The sequence below is a fragment of the Peromyscus leucopus genome, chromosome 13 (assembly GCF_004664715.2).
Source record: "Peromyscus leucopus breed LL Stock chromosome 13, UCI_PerLeu_2.1, whole genome shotgun sequence".
Classification (NCBI taxonomy): domain Eukaryota; kingdom Metazoa; phylum Chordata; class Mammalia; order Rodentia; family Cricetidae; genus Peromyscus; species Peromyscus leucopus.
Genome location: NC_051074.1, coordinates 6,467,878 through 6,492,728, shown reverse-complemented (window position 1 = coordinate 6,492,728; position 24,851 = coordinate 6,467,878). Strand labels below are relative to the sequence as shown.

General features: G+C 49.6%; 1 protein-coding gene across 8 annotated transcripts in view; it reads right to left on the bottom strand.

The window, feature by feature from the left end:
- Window positions 1-24,851, bottom strand: part of Agap1 (ArfGAP with GTPase domain, ankyrin repeat and PH domain 1) — a 461,561-nt gene that overhangs the window by 95,110 nt on the left and 341,600 nt on the right. For all 8 annotated transcript variants that reach the window (XM_028880390.2, XM_028880391.2, XM_028880392.2 and 5 more), the window contains one exon: window positions 19,720-19,881. In XM_028880390.2, the coding sequence (XP_028736223.1) occupies window positions 19,720-19,881 (162 nt within the window). The remainder of the gene's footprint in view (window positions 1-19,719; window positions 19,882-24,851) is intronic.

The window sequence follows — 24,851 nt, the reverse complement described above, 5'->3', positions numbered from 1 at the left end:
AGCTGATGCAGAGGCCATGGAGGAACACTGCTTACTGGCTGGCTTCCCATGGCTTGCTCAGCCGGCTTTCGTATATCATCTAGGCCCATGGACTCAGGCATGGCACCACCCCAGTGGGCTGGACTTTCTGACATCAACCTTCATCAAGAAAATGACCAACAGACTTGCCTACAGGCAATGTGATGGAAGCATTTTCCCAACAGAGGTTCCTCTTCCTAGACAACTCTAACACGTCAAGTTGACAAAGTAGCCAGGACGTCTCTGGAGGTCTACCACATAGACCTAGGCTGGAAGCCATGCCACTGTCCTCCTCCATCCTCCAGACACATTAGGCTCTGTGAGGACGGCAGGGCCTGGCCACCACCAGCTGCTGCTGCTACCAGAGTGTTAGGAACAAGAGGGTACCTCTGCAACCAAGGTGGCTGGTGTTTAAATCGAAGGGCAAAACTGTTCGGACAGAAGGTCCAAGAGGTCAATGAAAACTTCCCAGCCATTCGTTCTTCTCAGAGCTGGAGCAGGGCACGCCAGGTGTGGAGGTGCTCACATGCAACCCCATTACCCAGGAGGCTGAGGCAGGAGGACAGTGAGTTTGAGGCCAATCTGGACAACACAGCGAGACCCTGGCTTGAAACATCACACACCAACTACAGCAGGAATGAACTATGTCAGAGCCCAATAATGAGTGTAAGGACTCAAAACATGCATGTCAGTTCCTCACTCTACTCTGCTTTGTGGGTGACAGCAGGTGGTGAGGTCAGACGGTCCATGAGAGAGGAGGGCGGAAGCAGACGGTCTGCTCATGCGCAGGTGCGATGCACTGCCCGGCCAGCAGCCAGCAGCCGCAGCGGCAGCCGCTAACCATGGATGACTAAGTGGCGACGCTCCTACTAATCATTTATTGAATAATGGAAATGACACAACTGATAAAAGGTTTCAATTTTGAGAAAAATGATGTATCATCTTTCAGGTTAGTGGCACCGCTATTTGTGTGACAAACGGCTGGCGAGCCCCCAGTTAATCTCTGTGCATCTCCAAGCCCGCTGCCGAGACTTTGGCGGCGGCGCACACAACCAAACAATCAGGAATGGCTAATGATACCGTTCTGAGGCTGGGAGGGCCGAAGCTGGTCTTTCATCAAGGCTGATCTCCAAATCAATTTGCACAATGGTTTTTGGGGCCCCGGTGAGAGAGAGGAGCGAGCGCGACTGTCCCAGAGGCAGAGACCAGAACCGTCAACAGGATCAGAGTGCAGGGGACTTCCGGTCTGTTCTGTAGTGCTCACCCGTCTCTGTGATGGTAAAATCTGATCGGTAGTGTCCAAGTGACTGCCAGGGCTGTCTGTCCCAGGGGAAGGCAGAGCTGCCGGGCACCGTAAAATGCCTTCACAACCCTTTCTGTGATGGTCTACTTAACTAAAGGCTTAAGTGACTAACAATACTCCAAACACCACGCTTCTTCCACTGTGCATGATGTAACTTGTTCTAGTGTTGGGAAAAAAAAAATCAAATACATTCAGCATGATCTTCTGAGAAATCCATGGGACATGGACTTCTTGCTCTCTTGCCTCCTGTGTGGTGCCTGCATACCACGATGAGAGAAGCTGGGACTGAGTGGGGCAATGTTAGGACCATGGTCAAGCTCCAGCTAGCTAGAGTGTAAACACGACGTACATACACTGCATTCGATGGTGATGGTAATGAACTTCTCGGAACCTAGGGAGGAAGAACACGATTCTGTTCCCCTGTCTCTTGTCACTCAGGTGTCACTCATGAGGACCAGCACCAAAGGCTTCATCTGTATGACAAGAATGAATCCTGAGGTGTGCCTTACAAACTGTACACAACCTCCATCATGCTGCATAAGGATAACAGGGAACGCCTCCATGTGCTATCAACATAAAGGACTGCAGGAAAACACACTGACTAGGATAGATGCCAATAAAAACAGACGGGCACGTTAGGAATGTGTTGTCTTGTTGACAGAAGGAGATAGAACCACACGGTCATTTCAAAGAGCATATTTAGAAGCATGTTTTGTGACCTGGGTGATGTATAAAGAAGCTGGAGCCCAGTCTTAGTAGAGCAGAAGGCAGGGCACAGCCAGCTGGCTGCTAGTGGAAGGCTTGTGTGCCGGCCGCACAGGTCTACTGTGGCCTGCTTTGCTCTCTAGTGTTGTGACAAACACCAGGACCAAAAGCAGCTTGGGAAGAAGGGGTTTATTTCAGCTGACACTCATCATGAAGGAAATCAGGGCAGGAACTCAAGTCAGGAACTGGAGGCAAGAACTGAAGCAGAGGCCATGGAGGAACACTGCTTACTGACTTGCTCCCATGGCCTGCACAGCTACCGTTCTTACACAACCTAAGACAACCTGCCAAAGGATAGTAACGCCAATGGTGGGCTGGGTCATCAATCAAGAAAAAAAAATGCCTCGACAGACTTGCCTTCAGGTCAATCTGATGAAGACATTTTCTCAGTTGAAGTTTCCCCTTCCCAGACGCTTGTGTCAAGGTGACAAGAACTAACCAGGACACAGGGGAGACATAAGGTCCTCACAGCACCCCACCACTGGAAAGCACTCACCCAGGATCTATGCATCTTATGCGAGGATCTGGATTTTAAACTAATGAAGTTCTACTTGCTCACCAGCTATCCCACATGGAAAACGAGTCTCCACAGTCCCCCCCCCCCCCCCCCCGTGCTGCAGGATTAATAACAAAAAGTGGAGTCTTCAGTTGCCCCAACATTTCTTAAGTGTGTCTCAGGACATAGCTCCTGGGAACTGAAGGAGCCAAATGGAGGGCATGACCTCTTCACAGGGCTTAAGTCTGATGACTTAAGATTTCAGAAGGTAAGCAGACTGCATTATTCTTTGAGAAAACTTTTTCATTTCAGGTTCTGCTGGAGTTTGTGTCTGGTTTCTATCGTCGAAAGCCATATTACAGAGAAGAAATACACTAGAAATCACTTTAGCACATCCATGAAGGCCTGGGGAGATGCCCTTCTTCCTCCAAGAGCTGGTATTTGCCAGGCTGCCAGGAAGCACAAGGCTGGTCTATTTCTTCAGATTATCTTTCTCTTCTTTTTTAAAATGTTATTTGAGTCAAGCTTTTATGTAGCATAGGTTGGCCTTGAACTTCCTAGGTAGCTGAGGATGACCCTGAACTGGTCTCCACACTTCTCTCCCATAAATGCTGGGATTATAGATTGTATCACTATCCCTGGCTAGTCTTAGATTTTCGATCTCATAAATGCATGAGACTGACTGTGCCACATACCTAACACAAGGCTGCCCACACAGAGTGACTGTCACCCACACTGTGCGGTCCAATGTGAGAATCCCAGAAGGTCACTGAGCCCCTCCTCCAAAAGGGCCAGGTATTAACTGTGTGCCTGTCAACTGCTGCTGTACTTTACAGCCCCCACTTGCCTTTTAGTGATGTGCACTCTCTGTATTTGCTAACATGATTGTCAGCTACACTTAGTTTCAGGCTATATGTACTGAGAGTAGGAGCCTTAGAGAGACGAGCCACCTCTTCAGGGAAGCAGCCTGTCTGCCCACATTTTTTGGTCTACTGTGTCACAGGGACAAGGCCTCAGGCTGGGATACTGTGGGAAATGTGTGAGGCATCCTAAAAAGTATCAGCTGATGCATTTTTAGTGTATGCCCATCCAGACACCTTTCTTGGCCAGTAGGAGTTGTATGCATACTTGGAGAAACCTGGCTAGCTACATCACCAGGAAATGGAGCAGGACTCCTGGCTGAGGCTCCCAGCCACCCCTGAAAGCATCTTCCAGTCACTGCTGTTGCTGCTGCCTTGTGTCCTGATCTTATATGGCCACCTGCCTTGTCTACACAGGCTGGACCCTCTAGGGAATGAGGAACAGCTGTGAGCAGACTCACTGGTACCTGAATGATAATAGAAAAATCTAGATACTTTGCAATGTCAGCTGACTCACAATTCAAAGCTAACATCACCAGAGACATTCAGAGGACAAGCATTTTCCAAAGCCAGGGCAAAGAGAAAAGATAAAGCCCTTACAGGATATACAGCAGCAAAAGAGAAATTTCTTCTTCAATAGTCTAAGGGATTGCAGAGTGTAATGTCTTAACTGCCCACGAAATGAGATAACCTTGTGGAACGGCTTTCATCATCCAAGTACAGAGAGACAATGACTGGTAGAAGATGCTCACCACCTTCCCAACTGTTGGAAAACTCTGACCTCATTTCCCAAGCTCCAAAAATTATCCCATGTGGAATCAAACTACTTCAAACCTCTTCTGTACCCTGTCTTTTGTTTGAAACTGAGTGATAACATGTATTCCTAACACACCCCCTTGTATGGAATGGTTCTTTGCACCACTTTCTTAAAACTACACAACCTTCTGATTTCTCATGTTGTTCGGACATCATAAATCCTGTGAGTGAGTACCAGTGTCTAGCTACAGATCACGAAGAAAGCAGAGGGTACTGAAAAGGTTTTCATGTTGTCCCCTTAAAAAATGGAGAAATAAGAGAGGCAGACATCCTTTAAAAACATGTCTCCCGTTACATCCGAAGAGGACAGTCACAATACTGAAATGGAGTGAGATGGCCGACCTTGTCTATCAACCTGACGGGCATTAGAGTCACCGAGAAAGACACACCTCTAGTGCATCTATGAGGATGTTTCTGGGGAGCGTATCCAGGGTGCCGGCTAGCTTTTCTGTTCACTTGACACAGCTAGTGTTATCAGAGAAGGGAACCTCAACTGAGAAAACGCCTCCGCCTACTGGCCCATGGGCAAGACTGAGAGGACATTTTCTTGATTAATGATTGATGTGGGAGGAGTCAGCCCTCTGTGGGCAGTGCCACCCCTAGCCAGGTGGTCCTGGGTGGTATAAGAAATGGAATTGAGCAAGCCAGGGGGAGTAAGCCCAGAAGGTGGTACTCCTCCGTGGCCTCCGCTTTAATCCTACCTCCATGTTCCTGTCCTGACTTCCCTGGATGGTGGACTGCACACTAAAATAAACTCTCTCTTCCCAAGTTGCTTTTGGTCATGGTGCTTATCACAGCCATAGAAACCTAACCAGGACAGGCGAGACAACCGACCCTGAATGTGGTAGCAACACTATACGAGCTGGAATCCGAGGCCTAATAAAATGGAGAAATTGCCAGGTTCATGCCTTTAATCCCAGCACTTGGGAGGCTGAGGCAGGTGGATCTCTGAGAGTTCAAGGCCAACCTGGTCTACAGAGCAAGTTCCAGGACAGCCAGGGCTACACAGAGAAACCATGTCTCAACGCCCCCCACCAATACACAAAAGGGGGAAAATTGAAGGGTGCAAAGATAGTTCAGTGGTTAAGAGCACTAGCTGGTCTTGCAGAAGACCAAGGTTTGCTTTCCAGGGTCTAAATGGCAGCAAAGAGCAGCCTCGACTGTCTCACGGGGAGGGAGTTGGGGAGAACAGGTACAAATAAATACCTGGCAGTTTTCCTCTGGTCTACTGCTCTCTTCGCTGTGGGGGGGGGGGTATGTTTGTTACATTTTTAAGACATGAATGTTTACAATTCACGGGGAGCCTACTCACAAGAGCTTCTGCAGTTCCATACTACAAACGAAAAATAAAACAAGGCCAGACTGATGTCAGGAGCAGAGAGAATTGGGCAGTTCCACAAAAAGCTAAAGAGAATTAGCACGTGAAGTGGCAATTCTGCTTCTAGGTATAGGACTGTAAATCCTGAGCCCAGTGATTCACAGGTGCCCCCCTCCCCAGAGATGCTCATCCCAGCGTCACATACACCAGCCAAAGGGAGAAGCAACAGAGATCCACCAACGGTGAGAAAGGATGCAACACAGTCCTGAAGCCCCGTCCACCTCAAGAGGCTCAAAGACGGGAATGTGGAAAGAGGCTCAGGAGAGGGGTGGGAGGGGAAGGAGGGGGCGGGGAAGAGTAAACAGAACCATCACCTACGGCTGTGACACTGTCAAAGAACTCGATGAAAAGAGAGAAATGGCACACACAATGTGACAACGTCTAACACACACGATAAGCCAAAGACACCAGATTCGGAAAGACACGAGTCCCCTTTTCAGGAAATAATCTAAACCAGGCGATCCCCCAAAGCAGACAGCGGAGAAGGGACTGCCCAGGCTGGAGGGGTGGGGCAGAGGAGAGCTAAGGCTCAGGGTCACAGAGTTTCTGCCTGTCCTGAGGCACTTGGAAGCAGGCAGGTGACGCTACAGGACTGTGAACGGGACCAGTGCCACTGAGCTGTACATGCTAAGTAGCCTCAGTGGCACGCTGCCAGTTCCACACTTTGCCATAAGCAAGAGTCAACGAAAAGAAAAGGGAAAGACAGAGAAGGAGGAAAAATAAGTTTATGGGGTACAGATGGGAAAGAGAAAAAAGAGAAACGCGGAACATTTACAGAATGAGGAGAAACCAAGGACAAATGAAAAGCACTGTACGTGGAGAACATGGGGTCAGCTCTAAACAGGATGCTGGACTCAAATGCTGGAGTCGGAGGGTGCGGCCAGGCGTGTGCCCTCAAGTCTGAGCCTTCCCCACAGCGCCGGCTGGGGCTGCCTACTGACAGGGTTTCTCTCCAGCTGTGGCTGGCTGGCCCTCACACCGAGCCCTCCCCATTTCCTACCCAGTTTCTCCCTCTTCCCAGGGGCTGCCCCCCCAGCCCCTGCATCCTGGATGGTTTCCCAAAATCTGGTTAATCACTACAGTTCTCTGTCTGTCTGTCTCTGGGCTAACAGCACTTCTGCAGACCTTGGGAGCTACAGAAAGTAACCCCCAACCAAGTTCTACAGTGTATTCACAGGTTCTGATAGGGAGGAGTATTCGAAGTATTTTTTTTTTTTTTTTTTTTTTTAGTACTTTGAAATGAAAGCAGGAACTAGATCTGGCCTAAAAATCCATGCTTTTCAATTTGCCTTCAACTCTTCTGACAGAAGAGCCTGGGAGAGACCCCACCCCAAGCAAACTCACGATATAGTAACTCTCACACTGGAAGGAACCAAGTTGCCTGTTAAAGAGACTGGAGCCAGTCATGAAGAGATGGCTCCTGTCACCCAGTGGTGGGGTAGGGATGGGGGCGTGGGGTTGGCTGTTTCCTCCCTTCCATGAACTGGAATTCCATGCCATTTCTTGACAAACATGGGTAAACCAACTCCATGTCCCATCCCTGAGCCTAGGATGGCAAGGGAAGAAAGCACATGGACATATCTATCTTCAGTCACCACCCACCAGCAGGGACGACCACATACACTCAGGCATTCAGGAAGACCGAGAGCCAGCACACCACAGTGAGGACATCCTGCAGCCTAGGTGCAAGGCCAGGGTTCCTGCGGCCAGGTGGGGCCTTTACCCCAATCTTCTAGCTCAGATCACATCACTACAGGCCCTGAAAGACTAACGTAATGCCAAGAGGGATCAAGAAAATAGCTAACAGATCTCAAACTGCGTGACTGGGTCGCGGGAATTGCCAGAGTGTCATAAGCTGTTCTGCATTCACTTAGTAAACTGTTCCCTTGGGCCCACCAGCTCTCTATTTCTCTTTAATCCTGGGAACTGGATTCACCCATTGAGGTAAAATAACCCACATTTTGTCCATCTGCTGATACGCAGTCACGGGTCAAATTACGTTTTTGAGGGGTTGGCTATTAACTTATTAAAATGGAGGAGAAACATCCTTTTGATCATCCTTTCCTTGGTATGAACTGAATCCACAAGAGTGTTAGGTAAGGCAAGATCTGAAGGGAAGGGGCAAACGGTCTTCCCGGAAGGGAAGGTCACTGCGGAGGCAGCTGGAAGCAGTACGCAGAGCAGTGGTGCGTCCCGTCCCGAGTGGATCTGAGGTGGCGCTATGTCTGTGGCCTTGAGCAAGTTAGTTAAAGTTTACGACCCTCGGTTTCCTGGGCTATAAAACCAGGCATAACGGTACCTGCCTCGCAGGCTCCCAGGGATTATGACAGGACACACAGTACTCATTTAACAGCACCGCCTGGCACACAGCAAAGTTCAGCAACTATCTGCAACCCTACCGCTAACAGACTGTCAACAGACTTCTCATTTTATGACTGATTGTCTCTGTTAAAGAGGCATCAACGAATCGAAATTCTGATAGGACATTATTTTGCTTTTTGGTGGTTTCTCTCAGGGCAGGTTTGGGAGCTGTGCCTAGAGTACATCACGGCTTTTGCTGGGCTGACTGCAGAGGGAAGCAATTCTCACCTGAGACATCATGAAAGACCCAAATGAAAACCAAGTAAAAGAACAAAGCTTCCAATTTATCTCATTAGGAAGAGTCAAATCAAGTTATTGAGATACCCAGCGGAGCAAGCCAGGGCTCTTAGTTCACACATCAGCTCAGTGACTGGAGGCTCCCTGATACCATGCTTTTGGTGACTTCAGAATATTTTTCAGAATACACTACACTGATCACTTACTCTGAGGTGCTCAATTCTGTTTTCTCTCTCTCTCTCTCTCTCTCTCTCTCTCTCTCTCTCTCTCTCTCTCTCTCACACACACACACACACACACACACACACACCTACACACACTTTCACACACAAAAACATGAAAAGAAAATTTGAAATTCTCCTGCCTGAAAGTTCTAGCATTATCTATGAGCCAAGAATCAGATGTAAGAATCTGACAGGAGGAAGGAAGCAAAATTCTTGGCTCCTCAGTCTCCTAGACATGTGGTGATTTGTTTAACTGCATGCATGATCTTCAAACCAGGCAAACATTCCAAGCTTTCAAATATGCCTGGACCACAAGACAAAGACAGAAAGGCCAGAATCTTTTGGGACAAAAAGCAGAAAAACACATCTCACAGTATCAAGGACAACAACCTCTGCCATCACTAAGGGGCAGCCAACTCCATCAAGAAGCATTTCTCCCATCTTCCTGCAGAGAAAAGCATCTTTGAGTTACTTTTAGGAGAAGGCAGACATTGATCCACAGATCACCTCAACGCTGCGATCTGTCGGAAGGCCTGAAAGAGATGGCCATGTGATTGAACCTATCCAGCATGCTCAACACGCATGCTTGCAGGCAAACACGGTGAGGTGTCCCACATATTAGCAAACATTACATCATTAAGCAGAAATTAGATGGAAAGGAAGGGAGTCTAAAAATTGACTAGGAGTTCGGATGCTCTAAATGGCTAATGCGGCCATTTTTCACCTGAAGCCCTCTCCAAATGCAGTTTTGCTATTAAGCAAAACCCAAAGAAAGGTAATCAATTCCAACTAAAAAGCACTTATCCTGAAGACGGTGTGTGCAAGGCACTTCAAACTCCTGGCTGCCTGCCAAAGCCAGACAACAGCCATCAATGTTCCTGCCTATCCGAGGAGCACAGGGGCCATGCATAATTGACTAGAAGATGGGCTAAAACTGTGCCCAATCAGTGTGTGATCAAAAACGCGTGGAATATTCAGCGCCACTTGATTACACGGGCCTCCGTCCTTTCACTCTCCTCACGGAATCTCTTCAAGGTCCACAGTGCTGTAATAAGATCATTACTGTCAAGCGGTACGAATCGTGGGCAATGAGTCTTGGGATGGGGAGTCATACTTCACAAGCTCCCCTGGTTTCTCTCTCCCTCTCCCTCTCTTTTTGTATTTTACTGCATGCAGAGGCAGCAGGGCGACGAGGTGGCGGATAATGATCATATCACTGTGTGGTAACTAGAAAGGCACTTTTAAGAAAAAGCTGAGAGAAATCAGCTTAAGAGAAACTAAAACATTTCCCTTTGCTTTTTTCCCCCCTTAAAAAATTAAATAGAATTAAACTGTGTGCAGTAGGCACGCTCTTCATGAACTCTGATATAAAGTCATTGCATGTAACCATTTGATAGATTTTCATATTGCACAAAGCCCATTACCCCACAGACAAATGGCCAATTTGCTCCATCTCCTGCATACTGAAGATGGCCCAGTGAAGTGGGGTGCGTGCAGGCAAGGCCTGCTGCTGGAGTTCCACTGTCTTCCCTTCTTTCATGGGAGATACGCCCATGGCGTCATACCTGGTGCTTATTATTTGAGAAAAGGGTGTAGCTGAAAGGCCGGAAGACAGAGTGCCAAACACACTTGCACTTCACCCTGAATCATGCCTTCTCTAGAGGACAGGTAAGACATCTCAGGAACACAAGAGGTCATCATCATCCGCAGACCTGGAGCTAGGGCACACAGGTCTTTGAGCAGTACCTCAGTCAGCAAAGCAGAACTCCTAGGAATGACAGAGGGCTCAACCAATCACTCCACGTCTCCTGCTAACCTCAAAGTGCCCTTGAAATGCTCACTCCCTTCATCCAGAACAACCAAAAGAACAAATATTATTCCACACAAAAACTGATTACGTTTCCGAAGAAACTGCAAGAGAGACCGCCCCCAGAAGTCAGCTGGTGTTTAATCCTGTAGGTTCTAACTGCCTGCAAAGTAGCTGAGCAGTGAACTGGGCCTGTACTTGGATCAGAGAGGGCAAACACATACAAGAAAACGAAATGTTTGCACCCGAGCCAGGAAGAGATCCAGTCTGAGAAGGATTGTCTCCTAGTCTCAAGAGCAAGTCAAGAGTAGAGAGGGCAGGGCCCCTTGGGGTTCAAACAACCCTTTCATGGGGTTTGCCTAAGACCACTGGATATTTGCATTACAATTCATAACAGTAGTAAAATTACAGTTATGAAGTAGCAATGAAAATAATTTTATGGTTGGGGTCACCACAGCATGACAAACTGTATTAAAGGGTCATAGCATTGGGAAGGTTGAGAACCACTGCTCTAGGGCTTATGCCCAAGAGAATAACCACGCACAAAGCCAAACATAGACTACCCTGACCCAGCGGCCTGACGGAGCCTCTGACCTCAGCCCCCATCTATGGGACATAGCACTCACTGCTCTACTGAACCTCTGTCTGCATTTGTAAAACAGGAGGAGCTGCCAGCCCTGCCCACCCACAGGGATGGCATGGTGGCCCCACTGGGGCTTTGTTGGTGGCTGAGGATGTATCTTGACGATGGAGCCCATGGTTTGGGAGGGGACCATCAGGATTTGTTCACAAGTCCCTGGCCTGAGGTAAGATGAGGTGCAGGAAGTAGGTGAGGCCTGGGGAGAAAGCAGTAAGCGGAGGGGTACCACCGTGAGAACCAGCGCTGCCTCTCTCCTAGATGTGACCATGGTCTCAGGGGTTACAGCTTCATCACTGAGTTAAGTGACAGCCATGGCACCTGAGAACGTCAAGGCAGATCCTGACTGGAATGCTAGCAGACCCAGGAGCTCCCAGCTGGACAGAAGAAATCACGGTATTCCAGATTCTTTAGGAGGAGGCTGGACTGACAGAGGTCCCCAGGCGGAAAGAGCACCTCCAAGTATAGGCAAACAGCTAGGTGTGGAGGCTTGCTGCATATCTGGATTCCAAAGTGGAGTCTTGTAACTTGTGTTTGGCAAGGGTGAGTTCATTCTCCTGTGTGGCCGGGGACAGGGAGCTTGAACTGACCACGTGTCCCGTCACACTACAGTCTCCTCAGGACACTGAAAGGGCTCTAAGCCACTTCCTAGGACTGATCTCATTTTCACTTAACAGAATTCCCCTACGTTTGTGCCTTAGGAGAGTAGACGTTCCATGCTCTTTCAAAGGCAATGGGGATACTGTGCCCCTTTGTGGAGTCTCCCGGGCAACCAGGATGTGTGGGTATCAGTAGCACAGCACCAGCCACTGCCTTCTACAGCTCCATCAGTGTGCCCTGCTCTTCTAGTTTCCCGCTCAGTATCAAGCACAGCACTTGGCATCCAGTAGGTGCTCAATGCACTTTCATGGTCCTGAAGCTAAGCCCGTCAGTTTGTGGGGACTTACAAAAGGACCACGAATCCTCTCCTATTGGCAGGTTTGTCGTGGTGGGAATCCTCTGTTCCGGCTTCCCCTGCTGTAACCGACTCATCTTTGTTTACTTCCAACCTGCTGACTTCCACAAAGGATCTGAGAGCACTTACAGCTTGTGTGTGTTTGTGATGGCCGGACTGTACCCCGCAGGATGGCTTTTGAGTCAACTGTGTCCAACGTACAATGTCAACGTCTAGAGCAAGCTCAGCCCTACTCACTTTCAGCAGGTTTGTTCTCTGGGAAGCTGGAGTGACTGTCCGAGGACTCTCTTGGAACAGCCAAGCTGGTGTGTGGTTAGAGAGTCCATCAGGGCCCATGGTGTCTCCTAGAACCCACAGCTTAAGGGTGGGGAGACCCTGTCAGCCTCTGGCAGCCTTGGGCAGAGAGTCAAAACCACTACATTTCTTTTTGTGTTATCTTTGGGAGGATGGTGGAATTCTTGGTTTTTGACATTTTCTGTACAACTCAATGACTCAGGACCCACCGCCCCCCCCCCAGTTCAATACAAGGGAAAGTTCTGGGTTTCAGGCATGAAAATGACTACAGATCATGCAATCTCCATGCTGTTGACCATGGAGACATATAGAGGGCTGGTGAAGTGTTCCCAATGGTGAGAGCGGAAACGGAGTGACAGATGACAGCATGAAAGACCTGCATGGTCACCTCTCACAAGTGCCCCCCCCCCGGAGCTTCTAAACAACACAAAATGAAGTCTGAAAACGCATGTAGGGTGGGATCACATCATTGGTCCTGAGCCCTGACTTCCGTCAGTCATGTATGTCATGCACGTCACTGTGAATAGACACCCACAAGCTTGTCACACTCTCCTAATGGCAGATAAGACCCCCAGCTCACTCCTGACACCCAGAGAGCATGGCGATCAACATGGTCGGAAGGCCAGGCATGAGCTAAGAGCTGTGGGTGCCCAAAGGTTACTTGCTAATAATCCCAAAGAGGGAAGTAACCACATGCCGCTCAGGCATGATTCTTCATCTTCTCCGCCAAGTGCCTTCCACAGCATCAACTTACACCTACCCCAAGGCGACCAAGCTGTAGGAAGTAGGAAGGAGAAAATGTCTTTCCAAGTTGTATTAAGAACCACTGTGTACTAAACACAACACTAAGTTCTACACAGGTCAGAAGAGCTTTCCCTCACACTTATCCTGGGCATGTGGCTATGCCTCTGAATGCCACACCTTTCTTGAGTATGCCTCTGACACCCTAGGGAGGTACCATTTAGAGTTTATGTTTTGAGATATTAAGGGTCTGAACCCCCTGGGGGAGCAAGCAGATCTCAGTTTTAACTCCCAGTGTCTCCAATGTTTCCAAAGCCACTGTGTTTCCCCATGGTGGTTGCTTAATATTTGATGGGAAAAAAGAGACATGATTCATAATTTTAGGGTCTTCTCTGAGTGAATAAAGAAAAACCAAGTTGAAGGTGACCTTTGCAACTATGGAGTTCATGGAATTTGTCAACATGTTGGGCCTCACCTGTGACTGCTCAGTGAGAGCAACTGGGATGAGCAATTCATTTTCTACTGTGACAGAGAGGCCCGTGGGTGACTTACCTTGTCTAGGATAATCCTTTAATAGCCATTCTGAGTCAACCACTCAATGGTTCCTAAAGACCCAGAAAGCGCTGAAGAAATAGGATGAGAAGGATGAAATAAATTCCCGTTGAGACCTTTTACACAAAGCACTGTGAACTTGGGGGAGGTGTGGAGGGGGGGCAACACCAGGAATTCTGCAGTCCCTCTTGTATAATAAGAGTGGGGACATTGAGATGGGTCCTGCATTTTTAAAAAAGATCTTTGCCACACAACTTCTAGATGTTCAGACCTATATGAAAGCCAGTGTCTTTCCGTGGAATCTGAGAAATTCAAGGAGGCTTTTCAGTGTGCTCCACTCCCAGATTCAAAAGCTGTTTCACATAGCTCAAAGCCTCGCTTTCCGCCCGGTGGAAAGAGTCGAAGGCAGCGAATCAAGAGACAGTTCTATCACCTACCAGCGATCTGACCCTGGACAAGAAAGCCACTTAACCTCTCCCTACTTCAGCCTTTTCACTGGGGAAACAGGGAAATTAGCACTTGATGCAAACGCGCATGAACGTTGTAAAACTAACGAAGACCACCAGACTCGGGGCCACAGAGCAGGGCTCCCGGGCTGCAGCTTCCTTTCACCACGGATGCATAACCTTACTGTTGGATGACAGTTAAGAAGGAATCCAGGAGGTGTCCAAATTCAAAGACAATGCCCATGGTTAGTAAGTCGTTAGGGACCTAGAGAATCCTCAGCGCTTTCCCAGACACACACGGGTAAGCCGGTCCTGGAACTCCGAAGATGGTACAGACCCCAGAGTCCTCAACTGTGGCCTGTGGGCTGTGGCCTGACCCACCCTGCACCCCACTGCAGGGCTGGCGCCATCTCCTCTTAGCACTGTCTGGCTCTTAGCTTCCTTCTAATCCAAAGTCATCTCCTTGGGGCCTCCATGCAAGGGTCCCACTGACACTTCCTAGATTAGTCAGGGCCACCTAGCACTTGACAGCCATCTTCCATCAACTGAGCATGCCCTATGTCCCATGTGACTATTCTCTACGTTTCCAGGGCTCCATAACAAGGCGCACCTCCATTTCTATTCTTTCTAGGCTCCTCATTGGTCCATGAATACAGATCTCAATGATACAGGCAATTTCCTCAGTCTATGCAATCCTTCTCCACAAATAAAACTCATCTGAAGACCCAGAACACCACTGGTGTACTCAGTCAGTGCTGGTGATGGTGCGGGGATCGGGACCACGTGGACATGAGTGGGAACAGGTTTCAAGGAGAGGGGACAGTGGCTTCCACTGTGCCACCTGTGGCAAATGTCCTATGCCCAATGCTTTAGTTAGCAGAAATTAAAAAAAAAATCTAAGTTTTTTTTTTGAACAAGAAATCATAGAGAAAAAGTCATCTCAAAAGACCAGCCTGTATTTCCTCCTGGTAACTCAATTACTGGCAGGATGTAAACGTTCCCTGAGGAAGGGTGTCACAGACTTGGGGTGTGTGTGCATGTGTGTGTGTGAAGCTTTCACAGGTGCTGTGCAGGTGGCAAGAACAGATCCGCGCTGTGGGAGACTCCTGACATGTGGCTACTGCGCAGACCCGAGAGCACACAGCAGCACTTAGGCTCCTGTCTGAGGAGTGGCCACGCCCTTCACTGGCTGTGGCTGGTAGGCTCGGGTCTAGGGTCTGGAGACACTGGACATGTGCCCACGTTTCTCAGGGGTCCATGTGTTAAAGGAAACACCACACAATGGGCGAGGGTGAGTCCTCTGTTCTGTCTTGGCCTTACCCACCTCCAAGCCTTCCCAGGGCAGGGTGGAGGATGGGGTGGGCTCTACCTGACCTCCACATCTTAGGATTCCTCTGATGCCCATAATTACTTAAGAGCCTAGGGAAGGGCTTGATCTCCCCAAATCTACACTTAATCACTAGATATGACTACCAAATTACCTTGTTGGAGCCCTAATACCAAGATTTTTTTAAAGTTGTTTCTACTTCTGTAATTTACCATGTTCATTTGATTCATTTTGTGATTAGTTTTTAGGTTAGCATACAATCAACAGGTCTGCACACATAGGTTTTTAGGCTAGTATACAATCAACAGCATATGCACACTTATGTTTCAGTATTAAAATCGTAACAGCTGTTCTACTTAAGCTTGGTAAGGCATCTTCTGTCACACGGTGTAGACTGCATTGGTGTTCATCCCCAAGAAAGACTGGAGCTGAGTGCACTGGAGCTGGAGTGGCTGTTTGTGTCACACTGAGGAACCAGTCAGGCACTATTTCTGAAGCTGAAGCAGCATAAATATTGACACAGTTCTCCAGCCTGCATCTCTGACTGCAGAAAGCACAGAGGGAAACATCCCAGGAAGCCTGTGTGCAGCTCTTGCATGCAGCTGGGGATGGCCCCCCGGGGCATGCAGGGAGTCCCGGGGCTCCACTCATGCACAGCCTACCCCTTAGCTCTCCGAGGCTTCTGGTCTGTGGCATGTGTGAAAGAGGACTACGGGCAGGCTTTCTTCAGGGCTGTGCAAGGGGCCCCGTGGAGCAGACAGGGGGGCCAGCAGCTTTGAGGCTCGGGCCTTTGGCTGTCGGTTCACTTATACTGAGGACAGGGTGGAGGAGATGAGGTCATGGCTGAACTGCACCCATCCCTCTATGGAAGGCCACAGCATCTGCCAGGGACACTTCCCTCCCCAACTCACTTCCTCTCCAGGTCCTTTCTCATGTCTCCAGAGTCCCTTCGGTAAATCTGTACTGACCAGCCTGAGCACACCACCAGCTTTTCCCCTGACTGAATTAGCTATCAATGGGATTTTATCTTTTTTACACTATTAAAATGTTTGATTGTAGTTGTTTATTGCCATCATGGAAAGCGGAAGGCGGAGAGAGCATCCAGCTACCTCACAGATACTTTCTATAGCCCAGCTTCTTACACAGTGGGTCCATGACCCCAGACAGTGGCCTTTCTCTGGACTGCAGTGTTTACACTGTACGCTTATAAAAATATAAGGGACATACAGAAAACAAAGACTTAGTATTTTCCTACAGGCATTCCTCCGAGTGTCCATATCCAATCAGTCTATCTCTGAAAACTGTTAGAATGCCTGGGTTTAAAGACTACCATTGGAGTTGCTGACTTGACTTCCATTAAAAATAAGATCATTCAATGCATTTTTGGCTTAGGGTTGTGACAAATTTTCAAACAATTTTGAAAATGGCCCTACATACACTCTACTATTTTGTAGTATGTATTTATGCAAAGTGGCATTCCCAGCTCTGATGATTATAAAATCAAAACATCTATCAAGTCTGAAAAATGTTGAAGATGCTCTACATCTTGTGGTATCTGACATCCAGCCGAGATTTAATTTTTTATGCAAAAATAAAGAAGCATCCATCTCATGGGCATGCAGATGTGCTTTTGTCTCTTAAAAATGTTGTTTTTAATTTGTGTGTGTGTGTGTGTGTGTGTGTGTGTGTGTGTGTGTGCGCGTGTGTGTGTGTGTGCGCGCGCGCTATGTATATGCAAGTGCCCCTGGAGGCCAAAAGAGGGCACTGGAGCCCTTGGAGCTGGCGCTGTGGGTGGTTGTTAGTCATCTAACATGGGTGCTGGGAACAGAACTCTGGTCCTCTAGAAGAGCAGCAAGTGCTCTTAGCAACTAGGCCATCGCTCCAGCCCCACTTTCATCTTTAATAAATATTAAAAATTATACATCTGCAAAAGAATCATTTTAAAATACATTCATCATTTATTATTTATAGATCTGAATACCTATTTTCTCTCTCTTTATACCTGGGGCTGCAAAACCCTTTTTCAGGTGGAAATGAGTCCCAGAAGGGGGTCAGAAGCCCTGTGCTGGGGCACTGTGTGTATCTCAGATAGCAGAGGTAAAACAGGAGGCCACGAATAGGGGACACCTGAGGGCACCAGCAGTCAGCACCACCCCGGAGTGAGCAACAGAAAACATGCCGTTTTCCTTCTTACATTTTTAAAGAGTTGATTTTTATTTTATGTCCATTTATGTTTTGCCTGCAAGGATATCTGTGTTACTGGAGTTACAGACGGCTGTGAGCTGCCACGTGGGTGCTGGGATTGAACCCGAGTCTTCTGAAAGAGCAGCCAGTGCTCTTACCTGCTGAGCCATCTCTCCAGCCCCCAGAAACATAGTCTCACAACCAAACAGCACTGTTAACAGAAGTGTTTGAGCAACTGGCTTTAATTGAGGGCAACATTGCTTGTCAGACTTCATGTTGTTGTCATCTAAGGAACAGAGAGGCCTAAAGACCACAAACGGCGCGTCAACGGTAGAGTAACAGCACACAATCTGATGTACACATGCTGCACTCAGGAGGCTGAGGCAGGAGGATTGTGAGCTTGAGGCTAGCTGAGGCTCCATAGTGGGACCCAGACTCAAAAAAGAAAAGAAAAAAAAAAAGGGACATTAAAATGTGGGAAAAACATTGTCATAGACTAGATAACTACATACAGGCCTCATAAAAATGACATGCTGGCGGTGGGGCAGGTTAACACTTCCGGGGGAAATTATACAGATGGCTGTATTAGAGCTTCCTTCCTATTAGAAACTGACAGTGAACTGAGGGTAAGTCTCCGCAGACCCATCCAAAACTTCTGAAGATGTGCTGCCCACTCATCCAGCCTAGTTTGAGACACTGTTGTGACTTTCCAATCTATGTGTTTCTGTGGTACCTATATGCTCAGGCATGCTCATGGGGAGGATACAGGACAATCATTCCTGAGGCATTGTACACCTTTTTTTTTTTTTTTTTTTTTTTTTTTGCTTGTTTTGGAAGCAGGGTCTCTCACTGGCTTGGAAGTTGCCAAAGCAGATTAGGCTGGCCTTCCAGTGAATGCCAGGGATATGCCTGTAATCCTGGTGCTAGGGTTATAAACACATACCATTATGATTGGCTTATGTAGGCAGGTTCTGGAGCTCAAACTCAGTTCCCCATATTTAGAAGGCAAGCACTACAGAGTTATCCCCCAAAAGCTGCCATCTGTCTGTCTGTTAGGATAGTCACCCTATCCCAGCTTGATGGCACACTACTGCATAGCACCCACCAGATGACCCCATGAGTTCAGAAAGTCAGCGAAGGTCACTTTCCATATTCCTCCCAACACCCCATTGGCTGAACACACTACTGCTGGATTATCACAGGCTTGCTCTTACAGCTTTAGGCACAGATCATGTGTGTAGGTGACTGAAGTGCATGTGAGCACCTATAGAGAGAACTGGCCTTCAGTTGTGACATTAAGAACAAACACCATTTGGAAACGTGTGACATGTTCTGAGACTTATTTGTTACCTGACAGGCACTTTAGGACACTAGTTAGGGAAACTCTTGCTTGGGTCCCTAGGCTGGAGGTTAGAATGGGTGGCAGTGCTACCATCTTGTCCCAGCCTCTCCTTGGGGCAGGTTGGAGCTGACATCGGCCGGTGGCTCTTGATGAGGTCTCACTAGCTCTCAGCATTTGAGCAGAACCTTTCCAGGGGGAGCTAGAGTAGCAGCATCTAATCCAGTGCCCGCACCCTTCAATATTACTTTCCATGACTGCTCACATGGCAGATTCATCCTTATTTATCCCCAAATAAGAAAACTGGTCTTCACGGCCTAACCCTGTCAGCAGGAAGCTGCTGGGGACAGAACCGGATGAACCTTGGTGAAGGAGAAGAGCTTAGGGCCTTGCAAGGAACCCCAATCTGCGAGGCTCTGGACTCCAGCTTCCTCATGACGATACCCAAAACAACATGGCCCAGCTCAAATGATGGGGCACCCTGCTGAGCCCCACTGGTCCTTGTTGCTTGCTATGTGCTGGGGACTCACAAAGCCTCATTGGGAGCAGCATCTTGCAATCCATACTTCTGGACACAGAAGGAGAATGTTCAGGGAAAAGCTTGGCGTACAAGGAAAGAGAAAGGATCCGAATGACAAGGTAGTCTCTAAGAATGGGAACCTTTGCTCAAGCCAAACTCTGTTACTGTCCATCTCACTAACAAAACATGCTGTTAATACAACAATGTTCTGAATTTTTGGTTTTCTTTTGAGTATTTCTTAAGTTTAGCTCCATTCACACCTCCCATCTTTGTGTGCATGTGTGTGTTTGTATGCATGCACATATCTCCACATGCACGTACAGAATAAAAACATACTAAATTCACTTGCAGAAGCCACTTCAGAAAGTCCACATCTGGCCATTAGGTAAATTGCGGTCTTCACGAGCAAGGACATTTCCGCAGTGCAGACGCCCACCCTGGCAGCCTGGGGACCCTTACCTTCAGCTGCGCCCGAGAGCCCGTCAGCCTTGAAGTTGCTGGTACTTTTCTTCCTCCGGTGTTTCTTTCTGTTGGCGTGGGGGGAGGGGGGCGGGTCAAGCTTGGGGCTGGTGCTGCTGGAGATACTTGGGCTGGAACACACCGAGTCACCCAGCCCCGTGTCTGCAACCGAACCAGAAAAGGCAAAAGAACGCAAAGGTGAGCTTGGAGCACAGAGCAAAGAAAAGGAGGTGACCCCCCACTTGAGCAATGTCCTCCAGCATTAACACATGAGATCTTTCCGTCTTTCCTGAGACACATGCACACAAGGGTGGCTGGGTTGGAGGCCTGGGGCTTCGGCAGGGCACAGATCTAGGCACAGATCTAGGTGACTATGTGCACCTCCCAGCCCAAAGCAGGCACTGGAAATCCTCTGTTTCCGGCAACTGGACTCCTGGAACCTCACAGGCTCACACACGACATCAGGGACAGCCGGATGGCGAACTTTGGATTCTGAGTGTTCCCTCTCCTTCCCTTACAGACCCTGATGTACCAGGAATGAGATACTGACACATACAAACCCACGGAGAGACCTGTCCTGAGTGGGTGTAACCTGCACACAAAGCGCGAATAATTCCTGACTTCCTTCTCTTTGCAGCACTACACGCGGCTGTGACTTCACTTTGTCATCAGTGGGAGGTGGTACAACACGCCACAACTCTCATCAACAGCCTGCAGGAGTGTCTCCAAGCCAGTACCGTACAGCTGCAGGCGAAGAAGAGTCCCTCTGGCTCGGCTCCATAGAGAGGCTTGAAAGCCAACGTGCAAATCCAGTAAGTAATTCCCGTTAAACAAAACTCAACTTGTTATTTACTTTATCTTTACCAAAAAAGAAGGGCCAAAGTGGCACTAGAAGACTGGGAAGAGTCAGAATGCAAGTGCAGAACGGTACACCGAGCAGGGGACAGGAACACGGGTGGCGCACCTCCCCACACGCCAAGTTTTCAGAGTCCCTGGGTCATGATTCAGGAGTCTTGTACCCCCACGGACAGAGAGGCTCACACTGGCTTCTATCTGCTTGTCCGCTTGGCTCCTGCTTTCTGAATACCGCCAGCCCTAGAAGCTGGGGATCCAGCCCTGAAAAACCATTCCGAGACCCTTCGGACGAGCACCACAGCGCTCTCGAATGGATACCGACCACCACCTTCTGGTCTATCCCGACGCTGCCCCCCTTCCACTCCTACCCGGCTCCAGCATTTCCAGCTCACGCAGCTGGTTCCTCTCCCGGGGTGATCTGCACCCCCGGGACAGCCGGCAGTCCCGAGCCCCACTTCAGGCTGTGGGGGGCAGGCTGCTGCAGTGGTGGTGGTGAGGATAAGGGTTGAAATGAAAACAGTGGCCCCTAGCTGGGCACGGTGGCACACACCTCTAACCGAGCACTTAGGAGGCAGAGGCAGGAGGAGCTGAGAGTTCCGGAACAGACTTGTCTACACAATGAGACCCAGGCTCTCTAAAATAACAAAACCTACCTACCTACCTACCTACCTACCAACCACCAGCCAACAAACCATCACCACCAAAACCAAGAAACAAAACAACGAAAGACAACTTCCCAAACAGTCTGTCCCCAAAGCCCCCATCGGATCCCTAGGACAGGTACCAGACTCCAAGATGGTCACCCACTGTGGAGCTGCCCTTCTGCAGCTCTCCCGTGCTTGACAGTGAGCACTTTTGCTCTTCTTAAGCATTTCATGCACAGATCTAAAAAGATGGCCCCCACCCTCCCGCCCACCCCATGCCAGGCCCACTGACAGTGGTCCATGCCATCCTGTGCCCCACCAGAGGACCCACTCATCAGGCAGGGAGGCAAAGCCACTCACTGCTCCTCTCCAGAGACATTGCCATGTCACAGCCCGAGTGTCCCACTGTCCTGTCGCTTCAGCTCTCTGTGACTGCCAGTCATTCTTTCTCCTCGGCTACCAAGTTACATCTCTACTCCAGGGGTCTGACTGGGGACACTCCGCACTTGGCTGTCAGTGGTCTGAAGCTAACTAGAGCTTCTCCAGGGCAGGGGTGGATTCTCTCCCCGGGGGTCCTGTAATGCCCAACACAGCGGGGCGGAGAATTGTTACTAAACTACCGTCTGCTATCCAACACAACACCAACATCTCTGTGAGACGATTAGAGCACACACACGAACACTCCCACACATGGGCTCCAACCCCATCCCTCTGTCCTCTGAGGGCTCTCGGCACAGAGGCAATCTTGAGGGCTGTGGCTCTGGAAGCTTCCTGGGTTGTTATGCACAACTTCCTTAGCAGGTCTCGGTTGTTCGGAACACAAACCTCTACGTCCACAGCTGAGTCACAGTCCTCAGCAGGGTGCAGTTGGGACAGGCTCACACCGCCACTAGCCCCAGTCCACACATGGAGGCTTCTAAGAAGCAGCACTGAGCTCAGACAAAACACTCGCCTCTGTCTCCTAGCCACCTGCTGTAACGAATAATGGAATGGACGTATGAACAGCTCTCCCACAACGTGCCTCTGAACTCGCCAAGGAATAAACGGAGCAAGGGGACACATACCTATAATCCCAGAACCCAGGAGGCTGAGGCAGGAGGAAGACCATGAGTTTGAGGTCAGCCTAGGCCACACAGCTGTTACCAGACCAGTGAAGCCTACCTGGTAAGACCCTGCCTCAGAAACAAAATAAAACAACAAGAAATGAAATGAAAACCAATAAACCATTTTTTTCAAATACTACCCCGGAGGCCAGAGGTACCCAACTTATACAGTTTTGCGAACCAAGAAAAACTAAAGGGGCACAAATCCCAGTTTTTCCTCTTAGTGAATCGTCTCTGTCAAACGAGTCACCTTTTTCTGTGTGCCTGCACATGCCCATTTGAAAACCTGGGCAGGCCTTGAACTCACGGGCACATGGATCAGAATTTTCCTTTCTTGGGACGAAAAGCAAATGTGTCTGTCTCCAGGCAACTTCTTCCCTTCCTTCCACAGAGAGCCTTTTCTAAGATAGCAGGGGGAGCACTCCTTCTCATCTCCAGGTGCCTCAGTGCCTACAGACTGTCATTATTCTGGCAGAAAGTCTTGACTCATGGAGGCGTGGCAAGCGGCAGGTCTTGAGAAGGTGATAATCCTGGCAAGAAATGCCACCCACCTTCTCGAGAGCCCAGCGGGTCAGGGCACTGACTTGCCCTGCACTCTGGCTTTCCCCCACAGGCATCCTTCAGCATGGTGCTTCCGGTCTGTTCCCAGCGTCTCTGCTGGTCTAGCTAGCTCCTTGTTCTCAATTAGAAGCATCTCCCAGGCCCCCATGGCAATGCTGAGACAGATGTGAAAACTGCAGTGAGCAGGGTAGTGGTACTACAGGAACCCCACATCCCGAGAGGTTGGGAAGTGCCCTTCCCAGGACAGCCCCAGTTCACGGGACCCCGGTCAGGACGGTCCCTCTTCCTTTGGACATCCTGACTTACAGGACACTGTCTTCTTGGAAGGCTCGTTCCACTCTATACTCCCTGGAAGCCAGCTCTCCTGGAGACAGGACTCCCACCGTTCACACTGGAAAAGTCGAGGCTCTTTCTTTAAACCTAACCGCCTGGAGCTATGCCGCTGCATGATACTCTACGGATGCCGCGTCAGGGATCCTCCAATTCCACAACAGCTCCCCAGGCTCTTGTGATGCCACTCTACCTGCCCAGGTGAAGTCTGGTCCCCATCCCTCCCCCTGCCAGACCCTTTCCTTCCTGATTCCTCAGCAGCCCCCCTTCCCGGGTGTCCTCAGGGCTCTGCCAGCTACCTCTCCGACTCCCACAGCTCATCCACCCTCTCACCCATACCGTTGGACCTTCATGGCAGGTCCCAGCATCCTTCACCACCGGAATCATCTTTGAAAACTCAGCTTCCCAAGTTTCCCTCCATGGTTCCTGACAGGAAGCCTAACTTCACCTACTTTTCTTTTTAGGGCCATGGAGACAGCGTTATGCAGATTCTGGGTCCCATGTGCCTGGGTCCCATATGCACCAGGACCCCTGCTGCCCTGAGCTTCTCACACTTCAATTAGAAATCCACCTGCCACTTCCCTAGATGCTGGTCCATGGCTTCTCCTATTCCTCCTGCATCCCTCACCTCACTCCAACCCCCACCATCTAACTGAATGAACTTTCCCTCTCCTTCTCTCTCCCCCACCTCTTTCGAAACAAGCACCCCACTTCTCCCCAAGGCCTGGCAAGCTCTGGAACTCCTCATCCTGTGAGCCTGGGGCCCACTCTAGCCTAGATGGTGACTTTGGTCCCAGCATCCATCCCTCCCTGCCGACACCGGACATGCCGGATCCCCTCCGACCTCTTATGGGGTGTCTCCTTCGCCCTCCCTCCCTGCCGGCACTGGACATGCCGGACCCCCTCCGGCCTCTTACGGCGTGTCTCCCTCGCCCACTCTCCCGTTTTACTACTTGGTTTCTGCTGCTCTCGGAAGCCAAGTCCACTGAAGTGCTCCTCCTCACTGCTGGCCACTGCTGGCCTCCCCAGTGCCCCTGACAGGAGCCACTTCAGGGCACAGGCCTCCAGGGGCAGCATCTGTTTCTCTGCGTCTGCTGTGGCCTGCCCCTCCATCCCCCGAGGGGAAGCTACAGTGAGATGTGCATCGGGAGGTAGGGGCACCGCAAAGCACAAGGCCAGCCCAGAACCTGCCCAAGCCACAGCCCCTCCTTACACCATCGACATGGCTCTCCACATGGTGACAAGCGTCTGTCACAAGAACATCGCTGCTGGCTGTGATGTGAGCTTCACGGATGCAGGCAGGACCTGTGTTTTCTCTCTCCACCACGATGACAGCCATGGGGGAATTCTCCCCGCACCCGCCAGTTTGACTGAAGAACCGACTGCCTGAGGTGCAGGCCCAGGTGGGAGAGGACCCGTGGTCCCCAGTGGAACAGCAGAGTGCAATCAACTCTGTCACATCCTTAAAAACTCACCACAAGCATGCTTTTGTGTCCAACACTGTCCTGCACGTTTCCAACCGTCTGGAAGCTATTTTGAGGTGAACGGCTACAGCCATGAATGGGATCTATTGACAGAAAGAGTCTCCCTTACACTCAGCCGATACTTACTGAGCATGCTCTCTGAGCTAGCGACTGTC